General features: G+C 43.2%; 2 protein-coding genes across 3 annotated transcripts in view; one reads left to right on the top strand and one right to left on the bottom strand.

Moving 5' to 3' along the window:
* The window catches only part of vcpkmt (valosin containing protein lysine (K) methyltransferase), a 56946-nt gene extending 56194 nt beyond the window's left edge, over nt 1–752 (bottom strand). Inside the window, exon 1 of the mRNA XM_046062703.1 lies at nt 621–752. The gene's annotated coding sequence lies outside the window, so the exon portion shown is untranslated. The remainder of the gene's footprint in view (nt 1–620) is intronic.
* tmem260 (transmembrane protein 260) overlaps nt 196–19663 on the top strand; it is a 28485-nt gene continuing 9017 nt past the window's right edge. The window contains exons 1-9 of one of the 2 annotated variants that reach the window (XM_046062700.1): nt 196–402; nt 4113–4144; nt 5732–5883; nt 15109–15286; nt 15410–15523; nt 15973–16152; nt 16287–16327; nt 18039–18125; nt 19250–19358. In XM_046062700.1, coding sequence (XP_045918656.1) covers nt 5783–5883; nt 15109–15286; nt 15410–15523; nt 15973–16152; nt 16287–16327; nt 18039–18125; nt 19250–19358 — 810 coding nt within the window. In that variant the 5' untranslated portion in view covers nt 196–402; nt 4113–4144; nt 5732–5782. Of the gene's footprint in view, nt 695–4112; nt 4145–5731; nt 5884–15108; nt 15287–15409; nt 15524–15972; nt 16153–16286; nt 16328–18038; nt 18126–19249; nt 19359–19663 lie in introns of both variants that reach the window. The other variant, XM_046062699.1, reaches the window with a different exon arrangement.

Raw genomic sequence — 19663 nt, forward strand, 5'->3', positions numbered from 1 at the left:
TAAAAAATAAAATAAAGAAAGGCTAGTATTATTAAATATTGTAGTTATGTTCAGATGAATTTACACACAGTATCCTGTGTGGCCAACAGATGCAGACCCTCCCTCAGTCAGCCATGTGAACAGAAGCGATGAGAGAGATCTCAGCCTTTCATTCCAAGTCTCACAGTTTCACAGGCAACACGTCCGAGGAAAAACACTTGTCTTCCACCGCCACAATCAACGTTAATTGTTATATTATCCAGAGACAATATAAATCACAACTAGCTCGATGGATGCTGTAACTTTTAGGGATGGCGCTTCATATAGTATCGCGAGTTTATCTCGTTGGCGAGAATCAGGCTGCCACTTCCCGGGAACAGAAACGGTTCAATTGAGCCAACTGTCGAGCCTGCGCAAATAAAGTTAAGTTAAATATGTACTTGGTGTCATATTAACTATACTTCAGCTCTTGCTTAACATCGGTTATCAGGTTAACTTAGTTTACGGTTCTATTTAAAGCGCCCGTAATGTGTGGACGCTAACGTTTGCTAGCCCGCTAGTTAGTCGACATTAGCAGAACTCTCGGTATTTATCCAGAAAGAAAAAATGGCTGCGGAGGAGAGGACAAGCTGGATACTGACATGTGCTACGGTCGCTTTTGTCGCCGCTCTGTATGTGCCCTGTGTGCAGAGGACTGTCCCCGGTGGAGACTCAGGTTGGTGCTAGCCACCTAGCTAATGCTCATCTGGTCATGTGGTTTTGTTGTGTTGCGGGGCAGCCAATCGTGTGGCGCCTTGTTTGCGTCGCCGCTGCAATGAACGGGTGCTGTCCGTGGTACTGCAGGTACCTCAACCATGTGCCAACATTCTTGCTTGAGAATAACATACTTAAACAGTGATTTGTTGATTTTAATATACACACTGATTGACTTACGAAATCTAAGACACCATCTTTCAAAAGGTCCACCATTAATAGTTTTAAATTCACCTGCAAGACTACCTGCAGTCTACTCTGTTGAATGGTTCAGCGTTAAGGTAGAATTGAATGTAAAAGCATTCGAGATAATGACTTTTGGAGGAACATTTCTAACAAATAAAAAGATCTCTAAGGTATTATGTGTATCATGTGCAATCAGTATAATGAAAAAAACAATGGTAAAGTTTCCCCATTATGTTGTATTCAATATTTTTTATTGTTTTTACTGTGTTCATGTGAGACAAAGACTGATTTCCTTCCCTGGTGAGACAACACAGTTTATTTATTTTATTTTATGAATGAGCTTTGAAAAGGTCTTGAAAGTTCTTGCAGTGTATTTGATTTCATTACATTTCTAGATAATGCTTTTAGAAGGAATTCAGTGTTACTTTTGACACTAGAAATGATCTGAGAAGAGAGGTTTCTTTTAAATCTAAAAATATTTTAATGATGGCAGTCAGGATCGAAAACAAATGTGGCCCAATGCATTAACATGAGTTTATTCTATGATCATTATCACAATATTAACTTTGCCCATTTGACCCACTCCTAATTTCCATTACCTGCACTGAAATAAATGTAAATGCTCCGTATTTGTATAGCACCTTTCTAGTCTTTTCATTCACACACTGGCGGAACAGCCGCCAAAGGCAATTTGGGGTTCAGTATCTTGCCCAAGGACACTTCGACATGCAGCTTGGAGGTGCTGGGGATTGAACCGCCGACCTTCCGATTAACGGGCAACCCACTCTCCCTCCTGAGCCACAGCAGTTATTCATAAAGTTATTAATAGATTATTATTCATTTAATAAAAAATGTCATCCTTTTACCTATATGCAATCATTCTCCTTTTGCTTTGTGTCTTCAGAAGCCAAGAGAAGAAAAATTGTAGAACAACCAAGGCGGGCAATACCGACACCATTTTTAATGACAAAGTATTGTTTACAGCCATTGACTTTATAAAATAGTATGTGGTGTTTGTTTAAATTAAGTAACGTGTGTGTGCATACCTTTAATTTGCACTCTTCTGTAACAAGGTTTAACAGTGGACCCACATGTATTTCACTCAGTACCTTCCTATGTTGTAGGCCAATGTGTATTCCAACATTCTTGTAATGCAGTTTATGAAGGACTGCCTTGTACAATTACAAACAGTGTTTAGAAGTGATAGCTAGGTTACAAACTTGTAAATGTGGCGTGAAGGCTCTGCTTGTTATGTTTGCACTGCTCTGGCATACACGCTGCTGTGGTGGTGGAATGCACATTTTGCAAAATGAAAGCATATGAAAAGCTTGGCCAGATATGAGCGAGCAGAGACGAGGAGAGAGCAGGCAATTGGAGCGCTGAGTAGCCCTGCTGGTTGTGCTGCTGTCTAGCGAACGGGGCCTTTGAAAAAATGGCCAGCCCCTTCTCCACAGTGTTTAGGGACGGTGCAGGATGCCCGCTCTGATAGTGCCAGCTGAACACCCTTCCGAATTCTCCAGGTCTCCGTCTCTGTGTCCTAATCTCTTTAGGTGTGATGTGCCCTGGAGAGGCTTGAGCACAGCCCCGCGGGTACGCTGTTGTTTAGGAATGTGGAGTGTGGAAATGATGGGGATTATGGGAAGACTGGTGTGGGTGCCCATGCTCCACTATCACAAAGACTCTTGGCACCCATGCTGCTACCCGGTTGAGTCAATATTTTCCCTTTTTAGTACTGGGGCTGCAGAACTGCGTCTCTGTGGCACTGAGATGGATTTTTTTGGCTCAATATTAGTTTGAGTTTTTCTGCGTTGAATGGTGTAAAAGTGTGCCACTACTGAGGGAAAATGAGTGAAATTGAGAAACCGATGAGGGATGAGAAAGTGTGATGTAAAAATGATGGCAGGTAGCTGGCGGCTCATGCCAGGTGAAATAGAGCTGTGAAAACATTTAAGCTGTGCAGGTGGAGGAGTTCTGACTTCATGGTCCATTAGACTGATAAGAGTTGGGGCTCCTCATGTGGCAGAAATTTAGGCATAATAATTCACTGTATCGGCAAGGTTGCAAAATTCGTGATGTAGCCAATGCCATCTGAAATACAGCTGTTCTGTTCCATAATGGTTGGTGCTGCAATGGGGCCCATGTTCTTGCTCTTTAAATGTTTATTTTGAATATGTAAAAATACTTAAATAACCAGCCATACTCTGTTGCCATTTTTAATGTTTGCTTAAAAAAATAATTAAAAACCCCTTTACCTTTTTAATGTGATTTGTTTCCTCGGCTATATTTATGGATCTATCAGGCATCCTACATAGCTTGTATGCAGGTGAAGTAATAGACTAATTATTCTTTCAGTGCTGGTGCAGGAAACAAGGTCACTGCTGTTAATTTGCTTTTTTCGGATGGAGGAGTTGACTACCTAAATGGTACCAGTAGAGGGAGCTGTCTTGAACCCAAAACATTTATCACTGTCATTTAATCTGAACCAAATTTCAATTTTCATGAGTGGGAGATGCAAACATTGGGTGAGAAATCAGTATAATTTGAAACGCTCTGGGTGTATTCTGGCACAAATGGGTTTGTGCCCAGATACATTAAAGCTTCCTCAAATAGCTTTTAGGGGTTTTCTTTTCACTTTGTGCTGCGCCTCACACAGAGCTTGTCAAAAAATTGTGCAGCCGGCTCTTATTTTTACAGCTTACCTCATTCTGTGACTGTCACCAACGTTGCCTTTCTGTTTGTGCCCAACGGACTAAAGGAGACATTGAGACACTGGGAGTGTGGGAGCAGGAAAGAGGCATGTAGAGCGGCAGAAGAAAGAGGAAGGGAAAGGACCCTGGTGCATGGGGAGGATGGGACTGGAAGCATTATTCTCAGATCAGCATATGTGTGTCTTTGTGTGACAGAGCGTTGGAGAAGGAGTCTAATGGTTTGTGTGTGTGTGTGTGTGTGTGTTTATATCTATGTGTATGTGCTGGAGGAAAGGAGGTAGGCATCAGGGGAGAAGCGAGAGATGAAGAGAATGAGCATGCCGCTTAGGAAATGTCACACTGGGAAGATTTGTAGGTTTTGATCCTGGCAAATTAATGCAAAACCCCAGTGCAAGTATTTGATTTGGGAAAACTTTGGGAGCAGACTTGTCTCTTAATAATAATTATTGGGTTTACATTAATTTCCTCCCCTATTCTCTTCCACAGGAGAGCTGATCACCACTGCTTGTGAGCTGGGGGTAAGTATTAGCTGTATTGTTTAATCAATTCACTCATTAACTCTTATAAGCATTAAGGAAGTTTAATTAAGCATGGGCAGAAAGCAGATTAATTTACTTTCAGTCCACAGGTTTTCCCCCCTCTGTTCTATACACTTATTTTACTAAGTTGCAAGTAGAGAATGCTATAATTTGCAACCCGTTTTTCAAATCCAATTAAAGTCAATGGTAAGGCGATGGCTTTTGTAGGCTTTGCCTTATGTACGGTATAAGGCTTATTATATCCACCCCTCTTTTTTTGTGTGTGTGTAAGCCGCGAAGAATGAACTAAATCGGGTTAACAGTTATAATAAGTTTTATTATTTAATAAAGTTTATTACGCCGCTGTGATCCTTTTAGGGAGGCTGTGTCGGTGTCACTATGCCAGTAATCCTGCCGTTAGTGCTGCAGTCCGTGTGGCCTGCCTCTCTGCCTTTCAGGCCTCCCCAGGGCCTTGCAGGCCGTCCCTGGGCCCCAGGCTGCCTGCCCCCCCTTTCTGATCCCCAGAGCTCTAGAGTTCTGCTTTGCCATGGTCCCTGTGGCCTTTGTCCCTCAGCTGTCCTCTTGCTGCACGTCTGTCCACTCCAGTCGGCCACACAGTCCTTCTCCACGTGCTCCACATCCTCTTAAGTGATGCTCATTTTGGTGGGATACCTACCTGTCTGGTGCTAACTTAGTTCAACAAGCTGTCCGCTGAGTCGCTGTCTGTTTCTTTCTTCATTCTTTACTTTGCTTCTTCTCTTTTGCCCCTTTGACTTCTCTTGACCTACATGCTCCATCCTCAACCCGTCCTATGGGTGAAGTTGTTTCTGTGTGAACATAACCAAGGAGTTGCCGTGTCTGAGTTGACCGCTGAGGTAGTTACACTCTCACCTTTCAGTTCTGTGTTCTTTTGAAGAGCTGCCCCTTCTCCCTGCCTGCATGGCTGGTGTTATCAGTGCCAGGGAATGAGCCTGTGTTTAATGACTGAGCCCTTATCTGGGTGGAGGAGACTTAGCGGCTAATTGCTGTGATTGCCGAGATCCCCCAGGCGAGAATGACTGCGGCTCGGAGGTGGTTTGGGGGCCAGGGCTGGCGAGCACCACGTGCTCTACCACGGGCTCCGGGGAGATGCACTGTCCTTGGGAAGAGGCCAGAGGAACAGAAGAGGGAGGAAGAGAGGGAGAGGAGGGCCCTGGTATCATAGCAGAGTCAGTTTGCGGTCATGCCTGGCAGGATCTGTCTGCTTCTTCCATCACTGCAGCTCTACAGTGAACCACTGCTTGGATCTACTGAGGGCAGAAGAGCAACTAGATTTCCCCACTCAGTCAGAAGGGGCTTGTAAAACTAACACATTCATAATGCTCCTTAACACCATCTGCTTTACTATTGCTTAGTGGTCACCTCCTATATTCTCTCTAGCTTTTGAATTTGTGCTTTTTTTCCTCCAGTTATTTTTAAAACAAAGTAAATCTTTGCTATCACCATCTTAGCCTGCTATCCACTCAAATACATCTTGAATTAAGCAATACCTTGTTTTATGTGCTCTAGATTTGGATTTCATACTTTTTCATGTCATTTTGTTTGTAGGTGGCCCATCCTCCAGGATACCCTCTCTTCACCTTACTAGCTCGCCTGGCTATGTGTCTTTTGCCTTCACTGTCTCCAGCCCACAGCGTCAACCTGATGAGTAGTATGCTGGGGTCTGCAGCCTGTGGTGCCCTCTGCATTTCTGTTTGCAGGTAAGCATATGAAATATGCGTTTATTATGTCATTTCCCACAATTTATTGATGTTTTTGTGTTATTCCTCTGTTCTGCGATTACTGTGCTTTGAGTTTACTACTTTACTGTTTCAGTAAAAAATAATGCAGGGCAGTTTTAGTGGTCTAGTTTTCTCTCATAATTGTCATCTACACAAGATGCCACAAAAATGTGCTTGTATGCATGTCTCAAACTTAGATTTCAGGAAAGCACAGAGAAGCCTTTCCCCCTTCAGCAAATCTGACAACAGCCTTGTAGTGACAAACTTTGCACATTCATCAATTTGTATAGAAAAAGTCAAACATCCAAAGGAAGTAATAACAAAAGCCCCATCCACTTAAAAAAGTGGATGGGGTCTTAAACATTCCACTACTACTACTTTTTTGCATCTTGATTCTGTCTAGAACAGACCCCAATATTTTTGGGTCCTGACAGACTGGCAGTGTCGTTCCTGATCCTCTGTTCAGTATTCAGGAGCAGAGCTCGGTCACCCTCCTCCTTCCCACCACCCTGGCCTGCCTGTTTACCCATCAGCCACCCGTTGTGACTGTGCGTGTGTATGTATATCACAATTATCGTGCCCTCCATCCGCCACCAGACTTCCCTGTTCTCCTGCCCCCCCCCCCACTGCCCAGCATGCTCCCAATCCTGACATGGCACGATTTCTTATCTCCCCTTTCTTGCCTCCTGGCTCTCAGGGGGACAGGATCGCTAACTCTGCTCCTCCCTCTCCTCTCTCTTCAACCATCTCCCCCCTCGCTCAGTCATGGCCACAGTTTACTGTCTCTGCATTGCCATCTACTACCCTGCAGTTTCTCCTGCTGCTGACCCTATCATGTAAGGAGTATTTTCCCCTTTTCCCCTTTGTGTGTGATTATCTCCCATGGTTGGTCGGACTACCTTACATCACCCTTTTGCTGATCTTAGTAATTTTTCACATAGCATTGTTGGTGGCAGCTTAGTGTCAACATTTTTCCTTTTTGTCACTGTTTATGCATACTGGGGCATTTCCAAGCATGGCATATACTTCTAATTTACTCATCCAGAATAGGAATTGTTGAATATGATGTAATTTCTTCCTGCTGTACAGTGAAAGCAGGTGAAAATGAAGTTTTGTGTGTTCCCAGTACTTCCTTTGTGCTTGGCCAGTGTGTGCTAGGTGGTAGGTGGTCCGGAGTAGGTCAAGGTACAGGGTCAACTCTGCTGCAGTAGGGCAGGGGCTAGTGAGGAAGTTCTCCCTAGGGGGCTGGCCCTAAGCCAAGACTGCATCAGCCTTAGACCCTGCTAGGGCTATACATATCGATTATTTTTCAAGTCAATTAATCTAATGATTATTTTTTCGATTAGTCGATTAATCTAACGACTAATTTTGTTTATTCTAAAGAAAGAAAAGTTGCCTATTACTCGATTAACATACCAATTTATCCAAAATAAATATCAAAAACATGTCTAATCAATAAATCTATATTTTATTCAATCATCCTGATGAAGCACATTAGAATAATGACAACAGCAGCAAATCTTAAAATGAATCAAATTTCCACGTCACTGATGTGTTGTGATAATAACAACTACAGACATTAATTAGGCTACTTTACTTAAAACTTTAAATGTTTCTGCCATGGATTCATTTCAATATTAAGTAATGCAGTATGATAATCAAATGTATTTCTGCATCAGTGAACACCTGAAAGGACTCAGACTGTCCAGACAGTCACAGATTGTCTGTAATTAGATTCAGCTGTTTTCTCGCTCATACGTGGCCATTAAATAAACAGAAAATATGAAACAGTCGATCGTTACACGACTGTAACGTTACGTTACCATGACAGCAGCGGGGCAGAAATTACTTTTAACATGAAGGCAATGAAGAAATACTACGTGTCCTCGTGCTGATAATGTGCCGTGCTTGTGTGGCAACAGAAAGTAAACACGATTTGCGGTGCTGCTGTCTAGACAAAGTGCTCCGGGATACTTTCGTTTCACGTGTTCGTGGACAGCAGTTGTGCTGCAGTGAAGCTGTTTCCAGTTCAGAGAGCTCACGGAGCAGCACGTTGTTGAGTGTCTGTCTGAAATACTCCAAACTTTAGACGGTCAAAGCCGCGGTCTTGTAGCTGGAGCTTGTCCGGGATAATCCCACACCGGATGCAGCGACGCGTCGACGTATTTACGTAATCGATTACGTCGACGAATCGCCCCAGCCCTAGACCCTGCCCCACCTTACTGTGTCTCAGAGGTGAATCAAAACCTCCCTGCTTCAACCACTCTGCCCAGGACAGGATAGGGGATAAGAAAAGTATAAAGAAAGAACAAAAAAAGGGAAAGAACACTGCACTCCTTTGGGGGTTTTCTGGCTTTCAATCTTTACTACTCCCACAGTCTTAATGCATTTAATGAGTTACCTGTCAAATGGACGATTGGACTCTTGGCCAGACATTTACAGACAGTTATTTTGAGGCCAGAAAATATCCATGCAGTCTGGGTGATATTTGGCTAACAGTGTACATGTTAACTGTAGCCTTGTTTGTAATCTCTGGGGCTTTAGATCACATTTTGGATTATGGTCAAGTAAAAAGTCATTATGTGGACCTCCAACCCTCCCAACCCCCTAACAAGGGATGATGCATAGTGAGGACCTCAGCCAGAGCACACAGTCACACCATATAAGCTCTAAAGTATGAACGTATAATCTACGCTTTCAATTTGAAAAATAAGCATAAAAGGTTTTAGTCATTATCTGCTCAAGGCCTAGTTGCGGATGAGCCTGTGGCCGTGGATCAGCTGGCACACCTCGCCTGGTGAGTGGTTACTGGAGAGGGCAAAAGATGAGGAGGGTGAGGGTTTTTGGATGGTCAAGACCTCGCTCTCGGTTCTGGCATAGATGGAATTGGGTGCTTTGACCATACCAGCAACATTGGCATAGATTTGATGCCACATCCCTGCGGGGATTCTCTGGCCATGCCTTTTCCCTCAGATGAAATGCCAAAACTGACCAGTTGACACCCGTTCATACCTGCTCTGTCCTTGCAGTGACACCACTTTGCTGTGTCTTTTCCCAACATAATTAAGTTCTGTAATGTATTTAGTTGTTTGTCCCTTTGAGGCCCTTATAAACTTTTTCACTACTTTTTATTTTTAGGTTTGCGTCAACTGAGAAGTAGACTTTTCCCCCCAAACAAATCATCGCTTTGTGTGATTATATTCAAATGGCAAAATATATTGAAGTTAATACGGCTACTTGAAGGCAGTTTCTCTGAAATAGTAAATTGTAAGACCTTGAAATTCATCTGGAGTATACCCAACATGGCAAGCCTTTGATGTATCAATTTAAATTAGTCGGCCAGATTGCCGTGTTTAATGTGGGGGAATGTAAGTTGATAGGCTTGGAAGCCACTTCTCTCTCTCACATAAGTTTAAATGTAGCACTTAGCCTCCCTTTGATTTGTCAATTACAGTTCTCTTGGCTTGATCATATGGTTTGATGGCCAAATTGCATGTCTTGTTATGTTTTCACACCATGGCCTGACAAGCCTTTGAGGATGGTGGACGTAATGATAATTACTATCGATTGCACTTGGAGGTTCACAGAAAGAAGCATTTGGACCATGGAATGCTAAAGGCCTCAGCCATGAGTCTCTAGAGGAATGCACCCTTCATAGCGGGATAATCCAGACAGCTCGGTATTCTGTGCTCTCTCGTTTCAAAGTTTATCTGCTAAAGCTGCTCTGAATCTCTGCTACCTGGGAGGAATCTCTCTCCATTCCCGAGCTTATCCTGAGAAACCAGAAGCATACACGCTAGCGTGCTGACAGCCATCAGAGCAGAAAAACAACCTCACAATGTTCAGTCATCAGCACTTTTTGTTTGATCACATGATTACATAACAGGACCGTTGAGGCACACCAAACGTGTCTGGCCTCCCCTTTCCCTGGCGGTCCTCTAAACAAAATGCACACCTGCGAGAGGCTCTCCCGCCAAGAGCTGGCCCATGTGGCACAGCTGATACCTCAGTGGACCAGAGGGTGGGCGTAGTGCCATCCCCAGCTCCTTATAAGGACCTCCACCATATGGTCCTGATGGCGCTTTCCCTCCTCTCTCAGGTGTATTGTTTTTCTACAGGCTTGGGGTTGCGTGTATCTTGTTTGGGGTCATGTCAAGAGCAATGTGTGTGGGTTGATTGTTGTTTTACAGCTTTTTGCGTAGTTTTGTTTTTTCTAGATGTCATGAGTGTGTGTTGCAGTATCTTGGAAACAGCTGAATAGAGTTGGGTTTTTTTTTGGATAATGTTCTCACCTCTCCCTGCAGGTGGTAAGGCTGTCCCTCCCTCTCACATCTGCTATGGTCGGATAAAATCTTCATCCCAAGTGGCGATAGAGAATACACATATTCCTGTTTTCTTCTGAAAATGCAAGACATTTTTAGGTTTGTCTATTTAAAAGGCCCAATCTCTGGACCTTTTGTTCCATTTCTGCAGTATCTCATCCGTCATATTGTAGTCCAACAGACCTCTTTTACTCCCCCCATCCTCAGCATGACCAATGGTTCCCCCAGGACTCATCCTCTAATACAGTTAAACAGATGTCTAATGAAGATGTTATTTCCTCATTACTGGCTATGGGATGGGGATAGAGAGGAGGAGGGAGGAGGGCTAGATAGACAGCAGAATACAGTACCAGTTTAATATTCCTTTCGCCCGTGGGCCCGAGATTGTGTCTGCCTCGGACGTCAATATTACATTCCTCACCCACCACAGGCGGTCTTAATAAGGCACCAGGCACGGAGACGGATCAGACTCGGCAATTACAATTCACCCAGAATTAGTTAATGGAATCTATACAGCAACATTTATGTATCACTGGTGTGTGCCTAATGACTTTGTTGGAAAAAGCAGCAATAAAATGGTATTCAATGAATTGCATAAACACAGGATTTTTGTAAATTGTTTTTTTGCCCTCTTCCTGTAATTTTTGTGTGTTGGGTGGAGATTAAGATGGCATTCTGGGAGAAATTGTCATGTCAGTGGCTGCATTGTTTGAGCAGAATTGTGGTGATTAATTTTACACGCACTTGGAGCTCTGGAGCGCTCTCCTGGAGGAGGGGTGTCTGAGCAGCAGAGCCGGGACCCTTATTTATCCTCCTCTCTGTTCGAGCAGACAGCCTCCTCTTTGCTCACCGGAAGAGGCAGGAAAGACATGGAAATGCCTTGTTTGGTGACTGGCTGAAAATTAGGCTGCGGCATATATTGTTTGAAATTCTGTTAGATAAAAAGGATCAGGGCTGTGCAATACTGAAAGAATCAAATAATATATATTTGTTACCTAAGGGAAATTTTTGTGATGACAATGCTTATGGAAGATAATTTCATACCAAATCATTTAGAAAAAAATATATGATACAAACAAGTGAAGGAGCAGGATAGCAAGTTCATATTATCACACTGATGATATCAATATTATATCTGTTAAAAGGCTGGAATCAATATCATGGTATTGGTAAGAAATGTTTTCTGATATCAATAAGTATCATGATATGGCCAATTTATGCTCTTCACACGTAAAATAAAAACCATAATAATATAGTATAATTTTATAATACTATTATTTATTTATGACACTCCAGTGATTTAGTGTTGCACTTACAAAAAGTTAGGGGACAGAGAGAGATACAGTAAAGTCAAAACAAAAGACAAAACCTGGAGAGACTGAGATATCCTGACATTTGGTATAAAATATAGTTCAAATTGCCAACCCACTTTTCACATAATGCAAATCAGTAGCATATTTAATCCCCCCCCCACCGGAAATCTCGTCCAAAGCCACAGAAGGCATCCTACATCTGCTTACACAGGTTGACTATTACTCTGTTGACAAGCTTGGGTAAACTGGAGGAGCACCCCTTTACAAAAAACAAAAACAACGATATTATAATATTGTAATGATATAGTTTCACTGAAAGGGAATAAATGATAATACTGAAATATTGTTCAGCCGTAATAAATACACTGACTGACTTTAAAACACTTCGTAGTATTTTATTTTCGAACACATATACATAACGTATGATTTAAATGCCCGGATTTGTATATGAATTGCTGTTAGGCTTTGAAATTTCAAAGCAATGCATCAGACACTTACCACCGCCATATAATAGCTACTAAGTACCCTGCCTGGTGTCCTGCCTAGAGGAGAGCCCTGGGGTGTCATTGAGGGCCAGCTGGAAACCTCCGCCTCAGCCCGAGCTGGCCACCTCCTCTCTCGGACTCTCTACCCTCTTCAGGAATGTATGATTCTTTTCCAGCACTGCTTCCCCAAACCACCACTTGGTTAGAGAACAGTGCAGTGCTGATCCGCGATGGCACAGCTGTGGTATTGTCTGTTCCCCACGGTGGTGTGTGACAGTGGGTCCCATGGCCAGCAGCATTGTGAAGCTTCATTCAGTGCAGAGTGCTGGTGTAGGCTTTTTGTGTGCTGTTATTTAGCACAGACGACTGGTGCTGGCACGTCTCTGGCCCATACTGTAGAACTGAGGGGGTGAATGAGGCAGGTCCCTTTTTGACACTTCAAAGTATTTTATTGAGGTTTTCTTGTGTCCTTGAAGGGGACATTGCCATTGTCGTCATTCGTTTTTCATTTACCTTTTGATCTTTCCATTTGAATTGTATTATATTTTGTATAAGAATTTTCTCATTTTTCCTATTTCATCATTTTATTCCTTTTTTAAATAATTTTTTTGCAAAAATATACATTTAAAAGCTAATTTTTTTTCAAACCACTTACATTATATCCAAGTTCCAAGGATTTTTTGATTGTATTTGTCAGTCAGTTAATTACCCAAGTACACAGACATTTTGGCAGGCTGGATCAGTTCAGGGTAGAATAGTCTTGTTGTCAGCCGTGTTATTCTCCCGCCACGTCTCAACCAGGCCATTGTCACTGAGCCACAACATTTCAGCACTGCAGAATCCTGCACAGCATTGAGTTTTGATAACAGGGAACACGGCCACACTGGTGTCAGAATGTGTCCTGCTTTATCTGTGCGCCCTGGGAGCAGCCAGCCTGGAGAATGAGCTGTGGAGAGGCTGACTGGGACCCAGGTGGTCCCGCGCAGACAGACAGGTCATTTACAGCCTGCACTGTATACACATCACTGGGCTCTTGCGGACTGACAAGCTCTAACAGAGAGATTTGTCAGGCACTCAGGGAGAATAAAGAAGTTGAAGAACAGGAATGTGTGTGTTTGTGTGTGCATGTTTGTGTGTGTCTCTGCATATGTGACGAGTGCAGGAACATACTGGTGTAATAACCTCGTCTGTGGACCCCCACGACTGTTCTGTACCCAGTGCTACCCCAAAATCAGCCCCCCTGCTAGGTGTAAGAGCTCTGGGTTAATTGTCATGCAGGGAGGTAAAATTATGGGTGCGGGGGGTCTCTGCACCTCAACAAAAAGTCCCCATCTGCCCCCCCCCCCCATCCTTCTTCATCCTTCCTTCAAGTTACAACTAATTCCTGGAGCGGTGCAGCAAGAAAGACGCTGCTATCTCTTATTAAGACCCACTCCTAGACACCCCATCAACACAGTCCACCCCCTTTCAAGTGCACACACACACACATATGCATACTCATTCACCATGCTCGCCTTACAGTGAACACAGAGGAAAAATAGTGGAGAGAGAAAACCCAAGAAAAAAAGGGGACGTAGTCAGCAAGCAAGAGGGTTTTTTTCCCTACCATCCTCTCGCTCTCCCTCTTTTTTTTCCTGATTTACCGCGCTTTCCTCAGAAAGCTCCATTGTTCCCCTAGCCTAAGTCTCATCAGGCCTTTTGTGGCTGACTATCACAGCGGCAGGCAGAGAGCTGGAAATGTATAAATGGTATCATGCCTTGTGATTAATGGCGGTGCTTATGAGTCAGGTCTGATAACAGGCCTGCTCTCTACTCAATTTCAGATACCGTTAATGGAATCTGTCTTCTGCGATTGTAATGTGAGAGCGCCTAATTTGCTATGGAGCTTGAAGCTGTCACCGGCAAGGGATTGTGGGGTCATAAGGGACCTGGCAGCCGTTTGGCCTGCAGCTTGTATCTGCGGTGCTGAATAGAGCAGCTCTCTGCCTGTCAGTTAGCTGATAGGCTGATGAGGACTCTAAGCCACTCCACACAATGGCGGAAAGGGCCATACTGCCTGACTTCCCTAATTGTCGAGCCTGCTCATATTTCAGAGCCAGCATGCCGGGGACTGGGCTGCGTTTTTTTTTTCTTCATTTTTTTCCCCTTCTCTCTTCTTGAACTTTTTTTCTTCCTTTTTCTTTATTTCATCCTTTATCCTGCACACTGTCTCACCCTTTTAACACACACTTCTCTGCACTATTTTTCTTTTCTTTCCCTTCTCCTCATCATTTGTCGCCTCTCTCTCTCTCTCTCTCTCCCCCTCTGCCTCTCATTTTCGTAAGTGGTGGGTCTTAGCGTATGACAGATTATCCCAAGTTTGCTTCAATTACCGCAAAGGAGATGGAGACAGTACAGGAGAGGAGGAAGGGAAAACTTTTGTGCACACATTATATTTAAGAAGCTGAGGATAAAGTACTATCTCTACCACGGTGGGTTCTGTGCCAGTCTGCTCCAGATCAACCTCATGCTAGGGAGGGAGTTCTCATGATATGTGAATGGCCCAATTCACTGTTTTTCAAGGTCTTGTCCGAGAATCAAACTTGGGTCGAAGGAAGATTATAATGGGTCCCCAAATTAGTCTGGGGGAAGTGTTGGCTTTTTTCAACTGCATAATTAAAATTTTGCGTGAAGCTGCTGACATTGTTGTCCTGCCTTTTTTGTGTCAGTGCAGTAACTTTAGTCAAATAAAATACTGCCAAAAACAGTAGAAGTTCTGCAGCTTTTAGAAATGACTTAAGAGCTAAAAGTCACTCTAGGATTGGTATATTTAAACATTTTAAAAGATGATTTTCTGATTCCTTTTAGTCCAAAGATTTTTAATGATTGCAGTGACCCTATAGTGAAAAATAATTATCAAATAAACAAAACAGCATTTTAGTTGATCTATCAGTGTATGACTCCTCCTGATGGCTGATTACTCAGTTTGGTTAGAACTGTGTGGGATTTTAAGTAAACATAAGATATTTCTGGGTCTGTGTGGAAAGTCACAGATCTTTCTAAAGTTGTGTATAAATATGAAGTGCCCTCCTCTGTCACTGTCAGGTTGACAGGTCCTGGTCCTGGAGCAGTACTGGCTGGAGGGCTGTTTGCTGTGTCCAGGCTGAGCTGGCAGTGGTCCATGGTGGCAGAGGTCTTCACCCTCAACAACCTTTTTGTCGGTCTACTGTTCTTCTTGACTGCTAGCTTTCACTGTGCTGAAAACACCACCCAGAGGAGGAAGGTAACTCTGTGTAGCACACCTCACTGGTGTCTTTCAGTGTCCTCTGATCATTCCTTAGATGGCATGTTAAGATAGCTTGAAATTGAACTCACGGTGCTGTACTAAAATGCTCAACCTTGTCAGATTGCACATTTGGGAGCGCTCTGCTGTGGCTTGGGCCTCTGTAACCAGCACACCCTGGTGCTGTATGTACTGGTCATCATTCCCTGGGTCCTTCACCGACTTTACTCTTGCAGGGTATGTTCTGGAGTCTTGTTTATAAAAGCTCATAGAACAGATTCTAAAATTGTGTTTAAGAAACCCCAAGACAGGCAAGAGAATTGATATATATCAGTTGTATGTACAGCTGTGTGCAGTCAACAATTATAGATCCAATAATTACATTCTACAGAAGTAGAAAAAGAGATAAAATGGAATATTGCTGAGAAAAATGTTCCTGTCTTTTCTTCATTAACCAAAGTAGGATCAGGAAACCATTCAGAGAGATCAGAGATGCTTCACCAGGTTCCCAACAAACTTCAGAATAGTTTAATGTTGAGAGATGATTGTGAACTTACAATAGATTTCTGTTATTCTCCACAGTTTTGTTGCCATCCCATTTAAATTGGATTTTTTAGGATGCTGCTTTTTTGAATGTGTGTTTACATACCTTTTGGAGAACATCTTTTTCCATATGATCTCGACAGGAGCTGTCTTTGCGTGGCTTTGTGTCCCTAGGAGTGTGTTTCCTCGCTGGCTTTCTGCCGTACATCTACCTGCCCATCTCCTCCTACCTCAACACAGCCCGCTGGAGCTGGGGGGATCAGACCACCCTGTCAGGCCTGCTGACCCACCTGCTGAGGGCTGAATATGGCACCTTCAATCTGGTATGTGTTGCTTTCCCTGCTACAAACAAAGTAGTCTAGATTTTTTTATCATGTGCCATTAGTCAATGTATGTGCTCTGACATTTTTATCTTGTATACCAATGGTTTTCATTGTTTTCCTTTTTGTGTTTGCAGGCAAAGACAGAGAGCTCTGTAAATTTGACCACAATGCTAAAGTGAGTCTGCTTGGCATTTTTTTTCACCTTTTTGTCTTTCTTTTGACTAAATTGTTCACACAGGTATTATTATTTTAAATCTTGATTAAACTGGTTAACTGTATGCTGTATGTTAACTGAGTTCATACATATTCACAGTATGTATTGGTTAATCCTAGCTCTTTAAAATGACATGACCTCTTGACATCTTATGTTGCTTATGCAATGCCTGGGTATGCCACATTGCATTTTAGTGTAAGATTGTCTTTTAAGAATACAACTACTTACTTTACTTTTATTATCAAAATAATATACAGACTATTGTATTGATTATTTATTCAAGTTATTGTAATAATTAGTTAATCATTTAGTCAATAACATAATAAAAAATGCCCATCATAGTCTTCCAGAGCCCAAAGTGACGTCCTGAAATTGCTTGTTTTGTCTGACCAACAGTCCAAAACCCAAAGCTATTCAATTTACAATGATATAGTTATATAGTGGGTGGGGTAGGGGGTGATCATCGGTTTAGAAATGGTCGGACACGGCCTGCCAATCTGGTGTTGGAAAGGTATGGGTGGAGGGGTTTCCTAAGATGTTCGACCATCCAACAAGCAGTTTGGACAGAGTATACTGGCCCATTTACTGTGTGTCTTTACAACCTTTGTGTTCTGTTTTTACTTATACAGTAGATTCTAAGATGGAGAAGGAAAGCAAACTCTAGAGATTTGATGTGAGGGCACACGCGATGGTTCTAGAGATGGAGGACCCAACCTCTTTCTGCACTGGTTCTGATGTTTTACACAGGTTTAACCACAGACACTCCAATCTGTTCTGAGAGCCCAGAGTCATTTCCGCAGCCCATCTCTCTCCCGCTTTCTTCTCCCCAGCAGCTTTTGTTCTTCCCATTCCGCTCTCTCCCCATCAAAGCAGAACTGAACCTGCTTAGAGGGCCAAATCGCTGTGTTCTGTTTCTCCAGCAGTTTGAAATGATCACTCAGCTCTGGTGTTTAAGCGTGACAAGCTGTGATGACAGACACTGCAATAGAGCTGGAGAAATTGTATTTTTCCACTCCAGAACCCCCCACCTCCTCCACCCGATTCTCTCCCTTTCTCCCCTGTTACCACCACCACCACAGCAGTCATCCCACTCGTGGTATCTTCCTCCAGCTGATGGGAAGGAGGGGGGTGTACATGTGAGTCTTAAGACCCCCCACTACCAGCCCCCCCTCTGCCAGGAACCCACCCCTTCCCATCACCCCTGTTGCTTGATGGACAAGCACACCTTCAAGATGGGGAAGAGAGGCGAACATGACAGGCATGTCGCACTAGAGACGTAAACCCACTGGAGGAGCTGACACACACACACACCCACAAACACACACTGGTGAGCACATTCACACATAGTGTACATTGGGAGATATAGAGACTCAATAAGCTGTCAAATAGAGATGGGTATTAAGGAAGAGCCAGGAAACTATCTCTCTGCTCTGAGCAAGCGCTCTGTGACTGACAGGCGCTGTGAGGAGAGGATGGGGCAGCGGGGGGCGGATGACACAGTCATTCGTATCTGTCAATCCGATTGAAAGGAGGAGTGCACAGTCCAAGGAGTTTGTTTTGATAGAGGATGGAGGGCGTTTAATAACTGCTGTCCTTGAGTTCAGTAGCAGGGAGGGTAATTGAGTTTGTCTTTGGTGTCCATCATATATATTATATGTGTGTTTGTGTGCAGGGCCCAGTTGGACCACTGCCTGGCAGACCTTTCGCTTCCTGTTGTGGTGCTGGCAGGAATAGGCCTCCTCCTATCCTCATGGGACAGGTAGGATGAGCGAGACGCCGGCATACAAAACACCAAACTCTGTCACACACATCTCAGCAGCCGCTTCAACCAAAAATCTAATCCCCCCGAGTAAAAGACAGGGAACAAAACCACTGACAAAATGCTGATCTTAGAAAAAAAGAATACAAAAAAACACTGAGGCACCTAACTGTCAAGCTGTCGCAACGCTCCACATTCAAATCAAGAGAGGTTGATGTGTATTTTGGATTTTCAAAAAAAACTGTTTGCGTGTGGAAGTAAATCACTGCTTATATGTATAGTATCTGCATGTGGCAGTGTGGTGGCGTGATCCAGTAATTCATAACAGCAGTGCCTTTTCTGGGGTCTGTGGGGTGGAGCTGATAAAGCCTAGTGAAGCCCCGGGGGTCTGTAGGGCACCAGCCACCCCTTGCTTCTCCCTCTCCTGGGCTGCACTTTGATAAACTTGGCTGCATGCACACAGAGATGAAAAAGAGCAAGGTCATTTCATAGGGTGCCAAAGGGAAACCATGCAAATGCTAATTTACCTAATGTTAAAATATTGAGTGCAACTGTTTGTATGTAAAGAGCATCAGGACATTTAATAACAAAACAGTCTTTTTTACCTGTTTTGCATAATGTGAAGGCAAAACAAAAACAAAATATTTACAGTATGTGTAAGTGGCCAGTGGAACCATCAGAGCAATATGTCGACAGGAAAACTAAAAGTCATTTTCTCCGGCTTCAAAGTGTATCATCAGGTTCAGATGATGATTTGTTATTGCCATAAGGGTAACATGTTTTCTTTTTAGTGTATAAGTACATTTTACAGCTGTACTGTAATGGGTATGTGATTCAGCGGTTGGCAGCAGCTCATTATGACTCAGTCTGCATTAGAAAATCAATCATGCACCTCTTAGCTGGCTGGCGTATACATTTGCTCTCGGGCTTGTGATCTCCATCCATGCGTTAATATTTTGACAGACTTATTCAAAATGAGTATATTTTTACAGAGTAAACAGAAAATGATATATTAGACTAGATATAAGGAAAAGACAGTACAGGAGTATTTAGTACTATTCATGAAGTGATGATGACAAATGTGAACAATATTTGTGTACTGAATAATTAGTGGCCTGTCCTAGGACGTGTCGCTCAGTGTCCTGGCTGTTGACCGCCATGCTGGTGGTCTACTCAATGTTTTTTGCTTGGAGAGCTAACCTGGAAATCAGCAGACCCCTACTGCTTGGAGTGGTGAGCTATGAGATTTAAACTCATGTTGACATCATCTCTAAAAGTGTTTTTATTGTCTTCATTTACCTGCAGTGGTCTAAAAAGTGTTTATACATTGGGTTACAATTGTAATTCAGTTTTCAGTGTATGAGAAATCTATATAGGCAGTACACACATCCTGAAATAAAAGCACTGAAACAGCAGTATATATTATGATGCTGATCCTGGAATGTGTCCATGAGTAAACTCAGGACAGGACTGAAAACCAAAAAACCAGTACAGGAAACACTGGTGTGTGTGTGTGTGTGTGTGTGTGTGTGTGTGTG

This window comes from Micropterus dolomieu, linkage group LG11, assembly GCF_021292245.1.
Source record: "Micropterus dolomieu isolate WLL.071019.BEF.003 ecotype Adirondacks linkage group LG11, ASM2129224v1, whole genome shotgun sequence".
Classification (NCBI taxonomy): Eukaryota; Metazoa; Chordata; class Actinopteri; order Centrarchiformes; family Centrarchidae; genus Micropterus; species Micropterus dolomieu.